Source organism: Penicillium malachiteum (genome assembly GCF_028827825.1).
Source record: "Penicillium malachiteum strain IBT 17515 chromosome Unknown utg000005l:1.0-9002435.0:326005.0-9005861.0, whole genome shotgun sequence".
NCBI lineage: Eukaryota > Fungi > Ascomycota > Eurotiomycetes > Eurotiales > Aspergillaceae > Penicillium > Penicillium malachiteum.
In genome coordinates this window covers 4,804,861-4,824,868 of record NW_026643099.1, presented here as the reverse complement: position 1 = coordinate 4,824,868, position 20,008 = coordinate 4,804,861, and the positions used below count along the sequence as shown (strand labels likewise).

Sequence of the window (20,008 nt, the reverse complement as noted above, 5' to 3'; positions counted from 1 at the left end):
CCTTGGGCAAGTGCGATGGTTAGCATTCTTCGCGTTGCTTGTCCAGCATCAATAGTAGGCTTGAGCCACAATGATGGCATCCGCCATTTCCCATTCCTCCGAGCAACCCTGGGAATGCAATAACAATACAACAGCTATTTATTCTAACAATGTTGCCTCTCGAGCACGACTTTTTTGGCCACTCACGTCCTTTTCCTTACTGAACAAATTCTGACCCTGGTGGTTGAGTGCTTGGTTGAATTGCTTCTTTTTGATACCCTTTTATTCTTCTTCACATACTGTAAGTATTCTACAGACAAAGGCTGAATCAGTGCATTTGAAAATTCTCTGACAATTTTTAGCCATACCTATCACAATGAAGGGCGTCGCGCTTTTCTGTACCTTGCTGGCCGGCACGGCCTCTGCACACATGCAGATGATGAAGCCATACCCTATCCGTAGTCCTTTGAACAAAGATTCTACGGGCCAGAAGGACTACTCATACACGAACCCTCTTCAGCCGTCCGGAGCTGACTACCCTTGTAAGGGATACGCCAATGATCCGTTTGATTCCCAAGCAACCTACCAGCCTGGTCAGAGCTATGATATGGAGCTCGACGGTAGCGCAACCCACGACGGTGGCTCCTGCCAGCTGGCCTTGACCTATGACAAGGGCAAGACCTTCAAGGTAATTGAGTCTATGCTTGGAACGTGCCCAACACCCAAGAAGTACAACTTCCAAATTCCCTCGGACGCCCCATCAGGAGAGGCTCTCCTCGCCTGGACTTGGTTCAACAAGGTTGGAAACCGTGAAATGTACATGAACTGCGCCATGGTTACCATTGGCGGTAGCACGAATGGCAACAACACCGATGCCGGTACCGACCACATTGAGAACATGCCTGCTGAGCACGGCAAGTCTGAGGACAAGAAGGCTGCTCACCCTCCCCTTGAGATGGCCACTCGTGATGTTGGAAAGAAGACCGCTTTTAACAGCCTCCCTGAGTTGTTCGTCGCCAATGTCGGCCAGGAGGGCAAGTGTGTGACCGTTGAGGGAGAGACTGTGGACTTCCCTGAGCCTGGCGACGATGTCATCGGCACTTCCGATGGCAAGGGTTACAAGTGCTCTGGCAGCGCTCCTTTCTTGGGCAGTGGCAGCAGTGACTCGACTAAGAGCAACAGTACTTCCAAGTCTGACAAGACCAACAACAAGGATACCAAGCCCAAGCAGGATAGCAAGACCGACAAGAACGCCAAGAGCAACAAGGATAACAAGGACAGCAAGTCCACATCCACTGCCGAGAACAACAAGCAGAAGGACAACAAGACCTCAGACGACCAAAAGGATACCAACAAGAATGCCACTCGCAGCCTTCCCGAGGCTATGTCCAAGGTCGCCCAGGCTTTCGGTACCTCCGGTGTCGCTGACACTCGTGTCCTCTCAACTGATGCCACTACCAACAACCAGTTCTCCAACTACGTCAGCCGCTGGACCTGTGTCTCCGGTGAGATTCTCTGCTCTCCTGATGGCTACAGCTGGGCTATGTGCTCCAACGGCGCTCCTATCTACATGGGCTCTGTTGCTGCCGGTATGGTCTGCCGCTTAGGCGCCATGGTTGCCGCCTCTTGGTAAACGTTGGTCTTCGTCCCCTTTGTACGGATACCTTCTACTTCCTTCCTTCTTTCTTCTTAACCTTTTTTCTACCTCTTTCTATGTTGGTGTTTGGCGCAGTTGGATCCCTCTCGTCAACTGAGCACTGACGTGGGTAATGTCTTCATGTTGATCGCTATTTCTAATGATTGTGTGGCTACTTGGGTTGCTCGGTGCTTCAATGTCTCGTATGATTATTCTTAGTATCTGTTATATTACATTTTAGTCATAGGACAAATTTATTGTTAAACAATTATCTTGAATGGTTTACCTGATTCTCCAATACTGAATTATCACGCATCATGCCCCCATTGCTTCGGGGTCCCCGAGTCCCCAACACGAGAAGAATCCGTGGAGTTCTGCCTTTGGGACGGATATCCTTGAGAAAGTAACAAAGTCCAGTGGCGTTAAAATTTGAAGTATTGGGTTTTTGGTTATACGTACTATACCACGGAATCAAAAAGTCGGGGTATACGGGTTGTGGCGAACCGACGGGGCTATGTACTTCCCTGGAGTACTAAAGCTTTGAATGATGCCAAAGAGTCTAAAGATAGATTTTTATGTAGGGAAGGTTCTGCCATTTTGAACAAGGTCAAGATGTTGGAAATTCATAATTTACACCTTGAAGACTCGGGGTGTAGCTACTAGTTCATCTAAAATTAGAGCACTAAACTTCCAAGGTTCGATGTACATGGATATTTCTCTAGACTTGGGGGCGCTAAGACCTATGATTCAAGTGGCAGTGGCTAAGGCGATGATAGTGGATCTGCGTCATAACTTTTAAGATGATGGCTTGCATTGTCAGTGCTCATGTGTACACATCTATTGCACATGTGAACCAACAGGCGGCTACTAGGTAGGAGTGCTATTACCGATCCTGTATAGTACAGTGCAAATATGGGATAAATGCGTAATCTCATTATGATTATTTCCATAAGGGAAAGATAACTTGCCATACTTAATTCCCTGCCTCCAATAATATACAGATTTGCCAACTTTTAGCAATCTTTGAAATGGTATCTCAGCTCCAACACTCCACAAAGGAAAAGAAAAGACAAATAAGAAATAGAATCGTCGTATCATCAACCGAGATCACCACAGAGAATGAGACAAAGAGTCAAGTGTTCCACTGGCTCATATTCTCATGATCCTTTAGTAGTTGCCAGTGTAGGCAGAGTTTCCATATCCATATGTATTCTCTGCACCAGCAGCAGTACCGGTCGGAGCAGTGTTCTTGTTGCGTCCCCAGCCACCAAACCAGCGCTTCTCATTCTTAGTCTCAGTGCCGTACTCAACGTCCGCTGGGGTGGGGTGACCTGGCAAGGCATTGTCGCCGTTGGTCTCGGGGTTGCTCTTGTTGCGGTTCCAGAACCACTTGCGGCTACCAGAGGTGTAGCCATTAGCGGGGGAGGGACCGAAGCGCTTCTCGCGCTTGTGGTGGCGGGCTAGTAGAACTTGGAAGAGGATAGAGATCAAGAAGAAGAAACTAGAAGTAAACAAGTTAGGTAATGTATATTTCATGGTGAGGGGTACTTTCAACTTACATTCCGATAATTGAAACAGCGAATGTGACCTTCTCCAACTTGCAGGCTGTGCCGTACTTGAGATTTGATGGGCTTTCGGTGTTGGAATCACCTTTGCCGATCGGGGTATTGACGGTGCCGTTGCAGGATCCCGAACCATTACGGGTCATCACTGCGATGGCTATCATGACACCAGTAAAGATAACATCGAGGATGACGCCCAAAAAGGCGAAGAAGGCTACCCCACCAATGCAGCAGACAAAGAGAGCACCCAGAAGACTGTACAAACAGGCAACTCCAGATAGACCCTCCACGGCATGTACCCACTTATCGGTGGTTTGATTATGCTTGGAAGCGATGGCGAGGTAGTATGAGAAGATAGCGAGGATGACAGCAGAATCAAGGAATTGAAGCACTCGAATAGCGAGGCCGCAGAAGCGTAGAAAGACGCCACCGGCTGCACCCATGATGGCGTGGATTCAGTAGGAGGAGGTAACTATTTTCTCTTTTCGGGTACTTTTCTTTTCGAACCCCGCAGTTGGTGCAGTGGTGTGTAGAGCAGTTGCAGAAGGGAAGATTGGGTAAGGCACCAAGTATTTGAGTGACTGAAAAGAAGGCAACAGGATTCAGGGCGCGATTTAAAAAAGACCCTGGACCAACGCCCAAGACGCAATAGTTGAAGATCAGTGGATATGGTTACTTATAAACCTTGGATCCGGATTGGATATGAGTGGCTGGATGGGTCTCAGCCACATTAATTAGTGCTCTTAGTGGATAAAGAAGAAAGAAAAATAAGAAGATGATGTCAACTCGTCATGAACTAGGTTCCACCTTGCCGCTTTAGGGGCGTTGTCCCAGTTGATCCCCAGTGTGGTTATGCACTTGATTTGCTCTGCAGATGACCCGCCACTCCCATGTGAAGAATGAAAGATGATTTTCATTTAAATTTGTTATTTATGGAATTTTAATTTACTATAATGATGGAAATGGTAGAGATTTTCAGTTTGTGATTTGTCTGGACTCAATCCCATAAAGTGGATCTGCAGCCACTCAGCCACTCAGCCACTGCGCCTTAGCGCTTATTTTAAATGGAAGCTAACAAAGAGATGCCATGGATCCCTACATGTCACATTTGAATAGATTGAATAATACACTAAATACATTATACAAACTAAAGTTGTGTTGCCTATCATGCTTGTACATCAACGAGTATCTTGCAGTGCTGGTCTCGGTACTCAAGGAGTGCCTTGAACCCCGCCCCCCCCCCAGCCACCACTTGATCTAGCGGAATTGTTGCGGTGATCATATTTTCCGGCCTAAGGTGACCTAAATCAAAGATCAAAGTTCAATAAAATCCAATGCAAGTGTAGAAAGTGGTTGGAGTAGAACTCACCATGGCTAATTGCCCGAATGACATCCAAAAAGGACATCTCATCATAAAGTGCAGCGCCCATATATCGCATTCTATTATGCATCACCTGGTTCACCGGAATAGTAGGATTCTTCTTCCAAACTGCAACATTAACAATAGTACCCTGGGTGCGACAGGCCGGGATGGCATCTAGAAGTGCCTTATCCACGCCTGCCGCATCAAAGATCATATCAGCCCCAACCCCGCCCGTAAGTTCGCGTACCCGCGATGCGATTTCCACCTCGCGTGGATCAAGAATGTTCGTTGCGCCGTACTCGCCGCATAGCCTTTTTCGATTCTCCATAAGCTCTGCTACCATTATTCGCTTTGCGCCTTGCAGTTTCAGGACCTGCACGATGCCGATCCCGATTGGACCGCCGCCAACTATAAGTACTGAGTCACCCGGTTTGAAGGGTGAAATATCCACGGCGTGCCAGGATACTGCGAGGGGTTCAATGAGTGCGGCGACTTCGAGGGAAATTTTATCGGGATTGGATAGAACTGTGTGGCTGATGCTACGATCTTTCGTGACATGCCGCCACCAAACCCTATATGCCTGTCAGAAGAGGTGGGAAAGGGAGTTGCTGTTGGGGACATACCACTTCCACATATTCCTACATAAGCGGGTTTCATCTGTTAGTTCTCATTAGTAGCAGTTCCATACAAATCATGCGTTAGTTTCCAACCTTGACTTGGCCCTTGCCGCATACTGGCTCTTCCACTTGATCAAGACGAATATCTCCGGGTCCGTGGAATCGGACTGATTGCATGAGTGGCGCACTCTTCAGGGTGGTTCGCAGCCTGTTAGCCGTTTTGATAGACGCCCCAAATTTATCGAAATGATCGGGTTTCATCATTGTCTTTAGATCTTGGGTTGTTTGGCTCCTTTTGAGGGGCGTCCTCACTGGTACAACCTGGGTAGACATGGCTGGAATTGCCAGTGATTATACGGTGCCAGAAATTAAGTGAGAGAAGTCTGATGATAAATCTCTGTGACTTGGAAGGTGATAAGAATTAGAAATAATCGGATTATGAGCTTGAATCAGCATGTGCAGCAAGAAGTTTCTGAGCAGGATCAAGTAGCAAAGAGGTAAAGTCTAGTAGAATTTATATCGTTGGAATGGATTGGTTTATTGTCGTCATCTATCACGAAGTTCTTCCAGTGCGAGGGTAATATACAGAGAGGGCGGTACTCCAAGGTGACTCGTCGATATCAAGAAAAATCTCTTGGTGCCCGGGGAGAGTGCCGATTCGCTGGGTTCACAGCTCAAAAAGACCAATGTCAGATAACAGCTCTTGTCACTTGAGCTTGTTCCCAGGGATCGTAGGGCACAAAACCAACACATTATGGCATCAGCATAGCTACTGGTAGTCCCTTGGTGAATAGGTGGTAAAGATGAAAGGCTCAAGCTGTTCGCCACAGCGTCACAGGGCCAGGATCTAACCAAAGAGGCTACCGGATTTGCAGGAACAAGATCTCCTGTGCATGCGGTAGAACCTTCCATGATGGACATCTGACCAGGTCAAAATTTCGACAGATTGCACAAGATGACATCGATTGGAGCATTATCGCGGGGAAGTCGGGATCAGGCTGTCATACATCATGGACAACTGAGGTGCTAAGTACGAACGCCAAAGAACTGGGCGAGTTCTCGAATGTCCCACCAATGAGAAACTTGCGCCGAGACAGGCAACGTAGGTTTATTGCGTATCTCCAGTTACTGTACTGTGGCTTGTACAGGATTAAGGGTCGCGATGACGGCTGCTTCACCCACCATTCACGAAGCCTCTTCACGTTGGCTCTCCAAGTGCGCCTGGTATGATAGTAGAGTCTGGCTTAGTCCCTCGTTGCGGCGACAGAGCATGAGTACATCGGCCGGGGTGACAGTTGACCGCCCGGCATGCCTAGAACGGAAATGCCGATCAGATGAGTTCCAGGTTCAGGTTCGGAATAACACCAAAATAAGAAACCTTGTGTCTGGATTGGCTTTGTTTGGTTGATTTCGTATTAACTTACCTAGCAAAGGCTTCAACGTCAACAATGGTGGATTCTATATGGTCGTTAGCAACGACAGGAGTTCGAGTTGGTGCAACAGTCCACAATTGTTGAGCTCTGGATATTGCAAAGACGCAGAGTTTCCCTCTCAAAGCTCTCGCATTGGAATCTACACTAAGAAACATACCAAGGTGTGACCAGGCCAGCTCTAATAACGCGTTCGTGAACTGGGGTGTGGCAGTGGCCTCGAGCTTGAAGGTCTCCTCTTCCACGATCTTGACGATGCAGTCATAAAGCCCTGTTTTCAGGCGCTATGCAACAGAATCAGTCACCAAAAACTCCAACAAAAAAGAACAAGATCTCATACCTCGACTTCATTCTTTTCTGCATCAGCTTGCGCCATCTTGTTGACAAGGAATCAATACTCCGTACAAAGGCATTCATGGAGGAGTCGTCCCGCGTTCCATACAAAGTGAGATTATCGCTGATTGGCTAGGCACGCGTCTCTCGGAACGAGAGTTAATCCGAGGCATTTATCCGGATAGCGGCACGCTTTCCGAATTGGAAATTATCTCGTTCCCATGAGAGAGAAAGAAATAACTTATCCACTTCATCCCCCCTCCTTCACACAGGAACTCCTCCAAATCGCTTTTAAGCCTCGCGCTTTGAGCTCCTCACCCATATTTCCCACTCTTCCACCTCCTAAGAAGCATTCGCCAGCTCGATCTGGAGAGCTTCAACTCAAACCATTAATTGCTCCGAGCCACCCGTGCTCCCACAAACAAATCCCTCAAAAAAAATCACGAGAAAGCCTCCTTTTACACTACAATCCTACCACCTAATTCACCATGGCCGACCGAGACATGAGCGACGTCGCCGCAGAGGCCGCCGCCGACTTCTTCAACCAAGTCTTCGGCGTGTTTATCGAAGGCGGCCGCCGCTTCGGCCGCAACTTCTATAACTCCTTCATTGATGTTAGCGTCCAACGCTGGGCTAAGGTCATTGCCTCTGTGGTCTTCTACATCCTCATCCGTCCCTACATCGAGAAACTCTTCAAAGCCATCCACGACCGTGATCGCCGCAAGGAAAAGGAGAAGAAGGAAGCTGAGAGAGCCGCACGTGGCAAGAAGGCTAAGATGTCTGCCAATGCCCTGCGCGGTGGTGCTTCGGGTGATGGAAAGGTTCTCGGCGAGGTTGAGAACACTGATGATGAGCTGGAGGATGGTGATGAGAACCTTGCTCAGGCTAGCGGTGTTCCTGAGTGGAACGGCATGGCTCGTAAGCGCCAGAAGAAGTACCTGAAGAACTTGCAGAAGCAGAATGGCAAGCATGCTGATGATCTGACTGAGGAGCAGATTATGGAGTTGCTTGACTGGAGTGATGAGGAGGGCCCTAAGGATAAGGATGCGTGATTCTGTGTCTTCGGATTTAAGGGTCGCTGTGATATGATTGCCCATTTTGAGTACTTTCACTGATGGAGATATGCTCAATTCCTGTAATATTAACAAGATAAGAAAAAATACATAATTTAATACCATTATTGCATTTACATGCATCATATTTCTTGCCATGCCAGCTATTATTATGGTTGTCCCGACCGCAGACAACAGGCCTAACAGTGGCACTAATACTTGAAGCCATGGAGCTTCCTCATAGTTCATTCTAGGAGACTTCCAGGGGTTGGTACCCATTGAAGTCCTGGAATTGCTGGTCTTAGATTACCTTGAAGCTTCTCGATAGTTAATGGCTCCGAGTCGGAGTTAGAATGTGCCAGAAGTGTACGGATAATATTAAACATCAGTCAGATTTCTATTGATCAGTAGTATAACTGAAGATATCTGGGAAAAGGGCATCGTATGTATTCAATTCCATCGTAAAGGCTCAGCCTGATTCGTGATAACATCACCAACAATCTAAATTATCAGTGCAGCCGGCGCAAACCCTCGACAATGATTTTCACATCCTCCACATCCATGGATCCTCCTAATCCTTTCACAATCTCCTCTTGCAAGGCTGGTTCGCATGTGAGGAATCTCTCGACCAGCTCGCCGTCCACGGAGCGGTAAGGTCCATCGACTGTGCGGGCTATGGTCTTGAAGGCACGGAAACTGCTAAAGGGGAGGTTGCCCAATGAGTCGACTTTAGTGCACATGATGTATTGCAGTGTCATGAGGAAGTTTTGATGTTCTGGGTTGATCAATGCGAAGAGATAAATGGATCCCTCAACCTGGATAAAAAGGTGTTAGTATTAAATTGATAAGAAAGCGGGAATTGAAGTATCATACCGTTGCCAGGAAAGCTCGAGGAGTCACCACCATAGTAGCTGCCTGAGGAATCTGAATTGGACGAATCCTGTTCACCATCTCTCCCAGACAGATCTCGCTAGTAATGGTCAACCGGTGTTTGTCTTGATCTGTGACACCGTTCATGTTACGCTCCAGAACAAGCAGGTTGCCTTGCGTCTCGCTAACGAGGACGCTATCCTCATCTATTGAGGCCACAGCAGTGCTCCAGATAGTTTGGTAGTGTCTACCAACTTCCTTCAGCTCGCTTGCTGCCCCATCCTTGCCCGGGATGAACTGGAGAAGGCATACGCTCTTCATGAGATCGGCGACAACGATCAAGCCATTACTACTCACTGCCACATCAATAGGGGCCGTTGATGTGCGGTAGCTAGCAAGCTTTTCGATCTTCATTTTTCCAAAGTTATTGTTGACTACTCTGTAGACAACCACCTGAAATTTAGTCAGTACAGGCTATGTGGGTTAAAAAGATGCGAATGCTTACCGTCTTAACGAGAGTCGCAACAATCTTGTCGTCCAATACAGCTAAAGCACGGCACGCTCCCTTCACCTTCAACTCAGCAACCTGGGTCAATTTGCGTCCGTGGTCAACTTCCAGAATCAAGATCCGCCCGCGGATCGAATCCTCATCTGGCTCATTCAGAAATGCTGTGCCTACAACGAATCGGTCTTTTAAGACTGCTTTGCTTTGTTTGTCATCCCCTGTTGCGAAGTTGGTCCGAACAACGGTCTCTAAAAGCTCATCCGGCAGGAGCTCCACAGCATCCAGTCGTCGGAACATGATCTCATCAGCAAGAACAAACTGACTCTGCACAGTTTCAGAGCCGCCTGTAAGCTTTCGGTCAATCGTGCCCAGTCCAAAGGCCTTTTCTGAAGGTGCGTAGGCCACGCGGCGTACAGTGGAGCCCATCGGCAGGGTTTGGATCTGTGTGGTGCGCTCCTTGTCAACCAATGCAATCTTCAGTTCTGTTGCTGTCGCCAGAGCAATGGAGTCGGGAAATGCTTCTGTGTTCAGATGGCAGATACGAGATGCGCCTTCGGAGTTAACGGCTGAGTATATAATACGACCTTCAGAGCCGTAGATCAAACTTGGATTCTCGCAAGTGGCAAACACGTTGAACAATCCATCTCCTCGCGGGAGTTTCTTGAATGTCGGTTGCTCAGATCCAAGAATCAATTTGGACATCCCCGTCAGTGAGTAGTTCTGGGGATCTAGGTCGAACGTAATCACACTGCCATCTGCCATGGAAACGAACAGAGTAGGGTGGCTATCTTCAAGCACTGGAGCTACGAGAACGGATCGTGGGAATGCCGTGCCTGTTTCACCCAAGGATTGGCTACGCAGTTCGGTAAAGTTGTTCACGCCCAGGATAGACACTCGGGCTGACTGCGGGAATCCCACAATGAAAACTCCAGCTGGTTTAGATGGCACTGTGACACCCGAAATCTGCTGGTCTGCACCAAAGTCCTTCTTGTGGATAAGAGTTGCGTCATTGCTGATATCAAAAGAGGCCAGAATCTGACCTCCGATGACAAGAACAAGGTGCTTATCGTTGGATGAGGCGGCAGTGATGATTTTGTTACCTTGAGGTGTCCACTCAAAAGTAACCATGCCACTCTCCAGGTCAGCCACCAAGACCCTGTTCTCCGTTACCTGCATAATACGACCACCTGACAAGTTGGCCGCTAGGAGAGTGCTTTCATCAAAATTGAGACCCAAAAAGCTTTCCAGCTCCTCCACTTCTCCATCGGGACTAAAGCGAAACACTCGCGTCTCATCGACGAAGGTGACTAACAGGGTGTCCAGGAAATTTCCACTGCTCTGATATTGCAATCCCCATAGATCTGTGATGTAATTCATCTCACCAAGGACACCGAGTTCTTCCATACCAACTCCACTCCGCACGCTTCGTAGAGTTCCATCATCGAAAGCGCCAGAGCCGGTCACGATACGAGCCTGGCCAGAGGAAAATTCATGAGTCTGGCTTTCGCTGGCGCGATTTCCCAAATCCATAACTGTAAAGTCCAGAATAGGTGCAATATTTGAAAGCGTCTGGATGACATCAAATCCTCCACTGCCAATCCGAAGTACTTGAGAATCACCCTGGTGGGATCCAACAAACAGAACACCTCCACCGAGGTACACTAGAATAGTTGCCCGTGACGTCTTCCCGAGGAAATCCAGCTTCCAGCCCTCAACTTCGCCCTTCTTATCAAGTGTGAGCATCAAGAAGAACAGTCTGCCATAGTCATCGGCCAATAACCACCGCTGGCTATCAACCTTTTCCCATGCCGTGAAGACAGTAGCCTCATCCAGGCCTCGAGTTATCACATCATTCGCATTATCATCAATGTACTTGATTGACGTTTCTCCCAGGACAATCAGTCCTCCAAGTGGAGCCGGAATAGGAATTAGGTGGGAAGAGCCGTAGTCCAACTCATGTCCAAAAACGCCACCCTCCAACTTCCTATCTTGCAGCTCTTTGAATACAGCATCCGCAGATCCGCTCGATGTCCCCCGACTGTACTCTAATTCTCGAATTCGTAATCTAACCTTCTGCTGATTATCTTCATACAGAAGAGCCAGCCAGGGCTGGTTAGAGGACGAATGCAAGAACGCAGATGATCGAACGGATAGCTCGTCTATGCGGGTAGTTGTCGGTTCGCCTAATTCACCGACTTGCGCATCTGGACCTGCGGCCTGAGAAGCCCGGTTTCGACGTTGTTTTGAAGGCTCAATGATAGGAATCACAACCACCACACCCTCGTACAGTTCTAGTGTCATAAATCGCCCCGTTGGGTCGACGAGGCAGCGTGGATTCGCATGTATTTCACGGGATGAGGGCGATGCGACATCGACATAGTCGCGGGCAGTTTTGACGTTATTTCTTGAGGGGTCCCACACTATGGTGAAGTATTTGCATTGGTCTGTTCCAACAAAGAGGTGGTCCGTTTCTGAGTTGGCTGGTGTCGGAAGGCGGGCAAGCATCGTTATCTGCGCGTAGACTTCGCGGGTAGCTACGAGTGTGAGGCCATCTGGAGTGAGAGTGTAGAATTCGAGACGATTTGATTTACTAGATTCAATTTGATTAGCCCAATGGAACCTGGATGATTAGCCCAATGGAACCTGGACTGGCGGCGCCACTGCTTGATCATTATGTTCAGGACCTCAAGACCCGGTCATCAACTCGAATCTCAAGGTAAGATCACTCACGCTACAACCAGAGAGTCCTCCTCTGGACTGATAAAATTCAGTTTCACCGCGTGGCGGATACCACTTGCGCGGTGGATGGGCACAACATAAGACATGGCGACAATTCCGGGTTTGATGAATTATCTCGATGCGTAGAGCTCGGACTTTTGCCGGAGCAGTGCGGGGAGAGGAATGAACGAGGGAAGGGGGAGGAAGGCGGTGCGTCCGGTGAAGAAGAAGAAGGTGAGAATAAAATTCAGGATTTCGCTGTCTGTCGCATCTCTCCCACCGGTCAGTGTATTTGAAGCTAGTGGTTTATGGAAAAGAATGGGAATTTGCAATGAAGGCTTCGAGGAAGCAAGTCTACACTGACGCAGTTTGCTTCCTGATTAGGCTTGGCGTACCCCACCCACTTCAAGCTTGTCTGTCCAGATTCCAGAACACTGAGTATACAGGATACTCACCAAGTTAAACAACATGAAAATGTACTATCCTGATATTGATTATCTCCGACATGGCTCATTTTATTCACCTGGAAGAACTACTAAAACGAGAAATCATACATCATGAAATATTCCCAGGGTATTCCGAATCAGCCTCTTTATCATTTGGTAGCATGAAAAATGATAAATCACGATGATAGATAACACTAAATATTACGAGAGATAGGAAAGGATTTATACAAAGGTAATAAAGGCAAGTATGAGAGAATTGATACTTTCTTCTCATAGTTATATAACTTCAACTCGGTGCCCAGGTGGTCACATGTGTAGTGGTGCTCGGTTCCCTCAGGTGGCTGATACGCAAAAGGAGGGGTTCCAGGCTGAGTAATTCCGATGCCTAAGTATTTTCCTTGTCTTAATACCCAGTGCTTTTCTTCTTGAAGCACTTTCCTTTCCTTCCAATCGCACTACCAACGTCATTCGAAGAGCGAGGCAGCACACTACAAAGCAGTCCTCTTGATCTAAGAAATCACTGAGCAATTAGTGTCCACATCAATGGAGATACTCCAAGCTCCCATTCTTCCCTACCAATATCCGAATATAATGAGCCTGGTTGCATCTCCGGGATCGACTCAGAGGCAGCTGTCAAACTAGTACTGGTCTGAAAATCGGCTGGTGGTATGTTTCTCTCCTTCTTTATCTCGGTTTGTTTCTTGTAAACAAGCCTGAATTTAGGAGAACGTGACGCTATCGTGAAAAAATGGTAGAACAGTTGAGATAAAGATAGGTTCAATAAGAGAATGATCAAATAGATCGATGGGAAAAAGCACACATGTGCAATAGACAACCTTGGAAGATGAGTATAGAGTCTACCTACATACAATACAGCCTGAGGCTGAGAGTATGTACAGGACGGACAGGCGGACAGGCGGGGTAAGTTTCAAAATGTTGGCTAGTGCTTTCACCAGTTGATCCATCTTAAGCGCCTGGAAATATTACCATTCGAATGTTCAGAACCTAATTGGACCAGAATATGTTGGCTTTTATGCACCTATAGACTTGAAATGATATAGTCTCGAGACCCGCTGATGACATGGTCCAATGAAAATCCGACCATGCCAATTAGCGGCTCTTTTATTGTATCGGCTGGGGGCTAGGCTATTCGAATGTTTCCCCATTCGGAGGCTGGACATCTGGAGGCATTTCAATGTCTGCACCCGGTAGTAGGTGTTTTCAAGCTATACATCCGACCACAGGAGTCCAAAATTTGTCTGCTCCACGACATCCAATCCAGCCACCCGGCCCAAGGGTTTTCGCCCTCTTGACTACTACAAACGTGATGCACCTGAGGGCTGTCATATGCTGGTGAATATGCACCTACCCACTCATGCTTACGCAAGTCTACGTAAAGTTTGGTGGCAGCGCCTTTGAATACATTGGCCAACTGGTAACACTTGCTAGGCAACAGCGGCGATGGCTTGAATACAAAGTAATGTTTTGGTATGTGGTCTCCAGCCCTGGAGGTATTCTCTCAGACACCATCACTGACATTTCCAGATGTCTATGGATGCATTTCTACATATCCATTCAAATGTTAGGTACGTCTCAGGGCTAATGTGCATACATCATGAAGCAGATAGCTGAGAGTTATATCCCAATGATCTTGGATTTTTGAAATTAATCAGCTTTTCATCTGGATCCAAGGGCGTTATTAGGTTCGAAGGGAGGGTAGGGGTTTATGATTTCTAGCCCAAGGGGATAAGTTTGATCACGTGGAGTGTAGGCGCAGTTTCGTATTTGCGTGGTTTCGTGTCGTCTACTCTTTCCGTTGTCAGGTGCCCAGGTGACTTTCAAGGATGTAAATTAGTGAATACCTAGCCCTGGAGGCGCTAGTGGTATCAGATTGACTAGAAGATCTGAAAAGCAGTGTCACTATTTCAACCTAGGAACCTTGCAAGGTTTAGTATTATTGGATGGGTAGTACGAGTACTTAGGTAGTACATAAGCCTTAGGAAATTCAAGTCCAAGCTTCTTCAACTTGAACTTGAAATTCGATACCTAAAATTTCAGTTCAACTTGAACATTTCGTAGAGCTCCCGGAGACATTTTGAAATATGCATCCAGAAGTGCTAGTATTAGTGCTCCAGGGCTGCCAGTGCCATATCTCAGGCTGTCAAAGCCAAGCCGGGCTACTACCAGGTGACTACTTCAAGTTCCAGTCGACTTCTAACATTATATATGTGAAGCGGCCTGCCAGCCTGAGGTGAGATAGATATGTACTAGTATGTAGTACTAGGTAGTAGTAGCCATTTTGAATCTCCATTTTAATTTCCATCCAATCTACATAATTCAACCATCCACACCACCCAAACAGTGCTCCCAATGGAACGAGAGACACCCAAGATCGAACTCAAAAGAGAGAAGAAGAACGAGAGAAAGCAAAATGAATCAAAAAGCCAAATGAGAATAAACTCGCCAAAAGGAATCAAGGCTATCCATTAAAACAAGCCAAGAATATATATGCCAGATCATCTAAACGTGAATGAAATATGACGAGAACAGCGACAAAATGTTGGAGGGAGAAAAGAAAAGAAATGGAAGATCATTAATCATGACCAGACGTCCTCCTGGTAGCTACCGCTACTGCGCATGTGCTTGACCATCTCCTCGCCCTTCTCAGCGGGCATGCCGCGCTGCTCGGCGATGATGTGACCGAGAACCAAGTTGACCTCCCGGGCCATGTTGGCGGCGTCACCACACACGTAGAAGTTGGCCTTTTGCTTCAGGAGCTCGCTGACAAGGGGAGCATTCTCCTTCAGGCGGTGCTGGACGTAGACCTTCTCGGCGCCCTCACGAGAGAAGGCGGTGATGATCTTCAGAGAGTCACCAAGCTGTTCCTGGTAGGTCTGAGAAGAATAAAGTTAGTAATTGAGCTGGAAGTTTGTGAGGAATGGATTTTAGTCTTACCTTGAATTCTTCCTGGTAAATGAAGTCTTCGTCGCGCTTACGGCATCCGAAGAACAGGACAGTGGTGCCAACCTTTTCGCCTCGAGCAGCCAGAGCAGCACGTTCTTGAATGAAACCACGGAAAGGAGCAACACCGGTACCGGGACCAACCATGATAATAGGCTTGGAGGGGTCGGAGGGAAGCTTGAAGTTGGAGTGGCGCACATGAACAGGGACATGGATACCATCGTACTTGTTGCGGGGTCCAGTGATCGAGTAAGTCAGGCCGTGGGGGTCAGGGTTGGCTTCGCCGTTCTGCTTCTCCTTGAGAGCCAGCAGGTAGTTGGTGGTAACACCCTTGACCATGTGAGAAGCACCGGGTAGACGAACGGACTCGACAACAGCAGTGATGCTGATTTTATCCTTTTGAACCAGAGACGAAGAAGAGATAGAGTAGTAGCGCGGTTGGAGCTTGTTGAGGCCTTCGATGAGCAGAGAGAAGGGGACCGAAGAGAATTTCTTGGAGGTGGTGCTCTGAATAGCTTGGGCGATGTTGAAGCGTTGGTTGCTGATCTTCTCGTGGAAGTAATCCTTATCACTACCGAGGCGGACAAACTCGTTCTTGGTCTCCTCATCGGGAGCGAACGCAGCGAGAGAAGAGACAAACTGACGGGAGACGGGGGCGCAAACTTCCATGTAGTAACGAACAGCGGCATCGTAGGTAGTCGGAGTTGGGATAGGAACCTTGGCAGTGACATCGATACCCTTGACGTTGATGACGGAGTGACGCTTGTCTTCCAAACCAAATACCTGGAGGAACCGATCCACCTCAGCACCAGCGTTGGTCGGCCAGATCGCAATGTGGTCACCGGTCTGGTAGCTCAGGTTGCTACCAGCAATGCTGATTTCCATGTGCAGGCAGTTGCGGTCCTTGACAGTGAACAATTCGTAAGATTCGGCAATGGGGGCAATGAACGGGTTGTGAGCAGAGTATGGGCCCTTGGCGCGATCCTCACGGTGAGCAGCGGTGGGTTCTCCCAGGTACACGGACTCATCCTCAGCGGACTTGTCCTCATCCTCAATGACGTTAAAGACGGGTTCGTAGACAGACTCGCGCTCCTGGAGACCCAGAGTCTCGGACAGAGCAGTCCACATGGGTTCCTTCCAGGCGAGGAAGTCCTCTTCCATAGTTCCAGCGCCATCGTCACCCTCACCGGCGGAGCCAATGCGAGTTGCACCCAGCTTAGTCAAAGCACCATCAATCTGGCGGACCATAGAGTTATAGTGTTCATAAGTGTTGTTACCAAGACCGAACGTGACATACTTCAGAGACGACAGAGGAGACTCATCGGAGGAGGCGCCACTTTCGAAGGCCACATCCTCGTTGGTGAAGAACTGGTAGAATTCCACCGCATTATCCGTAGGTTCACCCTCGCCATAGGTGGCCAGCACAAAGAAAGCCACCTTGTCCTCAGGGAATTTGTCAAAGTTCTCGTAGTCGTAGTCCTCAATGTCGGCCACCATGGTCTTGAGACCAAAGCGCTGGGAGCCTTCCTTAGCCAACCGCGACGCATAGTCCTCCGCGGTTCCAGTTTGCGATCCGTAAAAGATCACACAGTTCTTGCCGGTCTCCTCCATCTTCTCACAGATGTCGCGTGTCTTGCCGGTCTTGGCGGCGCCGTTCAGGCCGGCGCCAGTCGAAGCATAGGGATCCTTGGGGACGGCCCAGTAGGAACCCTTGGTGAAGTAGGCGACGCTGCCCACCAAGACAACCACTAGGACGACCAAATCGAGGGTATCGAGCTGGGCCATATCGAAACCACAGGTGTTGTGTAGAATGAGGGGAATCGGAGGCGGAGAATTCCCAGGACGGGAAATATCGCTAGTGTGGATAGCGACTAAAGAAGCACAGGAAGAAACAAACAAACCCCAAAGAGGGGGGAAAGAGAAAAAGCAATTCACACAAATTGCCCAGGACCTTAAAGGAGAAAAGATGTCCTGATGCGTTTTTTGTTTTTGTTCTCTATAATAAAAAAAAAAGAGGTTAATTCCACCCCTATTGAGAGTCTCGGGAAGAGGCAAAGTGGTCTGACCGGGAGCCCGGTCTTAAGTGGATTCTGGATCAACTCTGGCCCCGAAATCTGGTTCCTACTCACCGACTTGAAGTTGTGCAGCGGCTGATTCCGAGTCTGATGTAGCCTGTAGGGAGTAATCAGATCAAGGGAGAGATAGAGAATAAAATAAAATTTAAACAGAAAGGAAAAAAAGGAAAGAAAAAAAAATTAGTTCAAGGTTGGAAGAGTCAATAGAGATATATAGAAAGTTCAAGATTCATAATATAGGGACCACACCTCGGCTACTCCATGTTATATACTGAAGCATGGGTAGCACGGGAAGGAAGATCGGCCTTTTGATCGGATTCAATTAATCCTATCATATTCTCTAATCTAAGCATATTAGTTGAATTTGGAGAGTACCATATACGAACCTTGGAACATTCCAGTGTTTGTGGTATTCCCCCGTGTTTTCCTCGGGTATGGAGTAACCGGCAGGTCTATCCGGGAGATTCTCATTGACTCAGTGACATTTCTCCAACTTTAGAATCTATTGTGGCAATGAACTTCCCAATTTGGCTGACCCATTCCATGGATTTTAGATTCATCTTTTCCCATGATGTCGCCTTCCGCGCTCCAGAGTTGAGCCTCCGTCCCGTTAATCCCGTTAATGCGCCCCAGAATACATTAAACAATTCCCAGTGCGGTCATATTCCGCGATGCGCGGCATTGCCATTCCTCCAGATGTCAGTGTCTATCTTAATATACCCACACTGCCATTAATCAATAAACTAGTAGACTGCTGTTCAAGTATCTACATATATCAATATATCGGCTCACTCACATGTGCATGAGCCTTGAACCAATCCGATGAGCACTTGAGCAGTTGTCTATTGATGACATCAGACGTCAGCCCGGCATGCGAGTGCACATGCCCAGGTGTGCATGTGTGTATTTGCAACTTCAAGTTGGACCTCTAAGATTTGGATTCGGAAGTCAGAGTACAAGAGTTCTAGTACTACTTGAGAATCCGAGTCATCCAGATGTCACTGACATGGATGATTGATGTGCCCAGATGGTCAAATCTGCGCTGTAATACAAGTACTAACACTAGTTTTGAATGGCAAATATTCTTTTCCAGCACTTTATTCAAGCTACAAGGTTTGAAAATTGAACTATGATATGTGTTCAAAATGTTTAGTGTGCTTTCATATGATGATACTCGGCCTCGGAGTACCCACTTAAACAGGCGCGCAGCCACCTTCCCATCTTGGAAGGTTAAAAAGCCTCAGGCTGTTATAAGGCTAGGACTGCCTACTGACAGATGAATCTTTAGTATATCCATTCAAATGTTGTAACCTTGCTAGGTAGTCATTGCCTATTAATGACCATTCAAGTTGGTCATTGAAGTTGAGTACTAGTAGTAGGCACGGGAACCTCCTACCACATAATAGTATATGTACTCCGTACACACTGGCAGTTGACAAGATGAAGTTGAACTTGAAACTCAGGTTCGGTTCAAATAATGTTGCGAGTGAACTCAGCCCTGGAGTGCCTCCCAGAAATCCTAACCTGGAAAATTCCAATGTACATGGGTTCAAGTTAGGATTAAAAATGATAAAAGAGACGAATACCCTCTAGTCATTTGAAGGTGGGCACATCTGCAGGTGGTCAACTGGTCATAGTTCGAACTCAGCCTAGATGGTCCAGATGTTGTTCAATAAAAAGTTTACGGTGTATCTGAAATTGGAGCGACGAGTTAATTTTACTACTACTAGGTATTCAATGTGTGTCAACAATTTATATGTAGACCTGGAGTTCCATCATGGCACCTCAAGTGCTGTTACCAGTTGACTACCCGTGGACTGCTGCAGCCCCTATCACGGTCTATCATGTTGACCGCTCCGATGGAGTCGATGGAGTCGATGGAGTTCCCTCACGCGACTCCACGGGTTCCTTTGGATCAAGCTGTTTCAGCTATAATTATTGTATCGTCACTTCATCCTGTATCCTGGTTCCTGGTTCCTACATCTTGCATACACATTTGCCACCTTAAATGTGGTCTTCGGCTTCTTGATTGGTTATCCTGATATCATAGAGCAAGCCCATGATGACCACTAATATGCTCAAGTGCTGATGAATTCTCCCTAAGCTCCTGTGAGAATGGGGTCCATAATACCTCCAATTTCTATACTAATTCTGGAGCTCAAGTAATCTAGATCTGACATGGTCCATAATATGTGGTTGAATCTTCTTCCAAACGAAGCAATTCAGAGGATTGCGCCCAACGCGATAACGCCATTGGGCGTACAAAATGGCCCCGAAATTCTTACTGAAAAAGAAAAAAAAAAGTCATCAAGACCAAGTAGAAGAAGAAACTTGAAACCACCATTGAATCATGTCTACACCAGAATTGTTAGAACGAAATATGTAGAATAATTAATCCCTTTCCAGTGAACAGGGCAACGTAAAAAGTGGTTCCCCGTGCGCCGCGAATAAACATCTAAAA

General features: G+C 47.5%; 7 protein-coding genes across 7 annotated transcripts; 2 read left to right on the top strand and 5 right to left on the bottom strand.

Moving 5' to 3' along the window:
- Positions 1 to 355: 355 nt before the first annotated feature.
- N7483_011803 (putative extracellular protein) lies at positions 356 to 1,612 on the top strand (the record flags this gene model as incomplete). The annotated part of the gene is made up of 1 exon (XM_057095230.1): positions 356 to 1,612. The coding sequence occupies one exon, from the start codon at positions 356 to 358 to the stop codon at positions 1,610 to 1,612; it is 1,257 nt and encodes a 418-aa protein (XP_056941201.1).
- Positions 1,613 to 2,782: 1,170 nt separating this feature from the next.
- Positions 2,783 to 3,620, bottom strand: N7483_011802 (uncharacterized protein; the record flags this gene model as incomplete). Its single annotated transcript, XM_057095229.1, has 2 exons — positions 2,783 to 3,116; positions 3,175 to 3,620. 2 exons carry the CDS (start codon positions 3,618 to 3,620, stop codon positions 2,783 to 2,785), a joined length of 780 nt encoding a protein of 259 aa, XP_056941200.1.
- A 722-nt stretch (positions 3,621 to 4,342) lies between these two features.
- On the bottom strand, positions 4,343 to 5,421 carry N7483_011801 (uncharacterized protein; the record flags this gene model as incomplete). The annotated part of the gene is made up of 4 exons (XM_057095228.1): positions 4,343 to 4,479; positions 4,547 to 5,120; positions 5,183 to 5,197; positions 5,251 to 5,421. 4 exons carry the CDS (start codon positions 5,419 to 5,421, stop codon positions 4,343 to 4,345), a joined length of 897 nt encoding a protein of 298 aa, XP_056941199.1.
- A 921-nt stretch (positions 5,422 to 6,342) lies between these two features.
- On the bottom strand, positions 6,343 to 6,963 carry N7483_011800 (CENP-S family protein; the record flags this gene model as incomplete). Its single annotated transcript, XM_057095227.1, has 4 exons — positions 6,343 to 6,469; positions 6,582 to 6,615; positions 6,748 to 6,871; positions 6,928 to 6,963. 4 exons carry the CDS (start codon positions 6,961 to 6,963, stop codon positions 6,343 to 6,345), a joined length of 321 nt encoding a protein of 106 aa, XP_056941198.1.
- A 445-nt stretch (positions 6,964 to 7,408) lies between these two features.
- On the top strand, positions 7,409 to 7,972 carry N7483_011799 (uncharacterized protein; the record flags this gene model as incomplete). Its single annotated transcript, XM_057095226.1, has 1 exon — positions 7,409 to 7,972. One exon carries the CDS (start codon positions 7,409 to 7,411, stop codon positions 7,970 to 7,972), a length of 564 nt encoding a protein of 187 aa, XP_056941197.1.
- Positions 7,973 to 8,481: 509 nt separating this feature from the next.
- On the bottom strand, positions 8,482 to 12,172 carry N7483_011798 (DDB1/RSE1 family protein; the record flags this gene model as incomplete). Its single annotated transcript, XM_057095225.1, has 4 exons — positions 8,482 to 8,787; positions 8,846 to 9,295; positions 9,348 to 11,937; positions 12,078 to 12,172. 4 exons carry the CDS (start codon positions 12,170 to 12,172, stop codon positions 8,482 to 8,484), a joined length of 3,441 nt encoding a protein of 1,146 aa, XP_056941196.1.
- Positions 12,173 to 15,108: 2,936 nt separating this feature from the next.
- cprA (NADPH--hemoprotein reductase cprA) lies at positions 15,109 to 17,257 on the bottom strand (the record flags this gene model as incomplete). The annotated part of the gene is made up of 2 exons (XM_057095224.1): positions 15,109 to 15,405; positions 15,467 to 17,257. The coding sequence occupies 2 exons, from the start codon at positions 17,255 to 17,257 to the stop codon at positions 15,109 to 15,111; spliced, it is 2,088 nt and encodes a 695-aa protein (XP_056941195.1).
- Between the last annotated feature and the right edge of the window lie 2,751 nt (positions 17,258 to 20,008).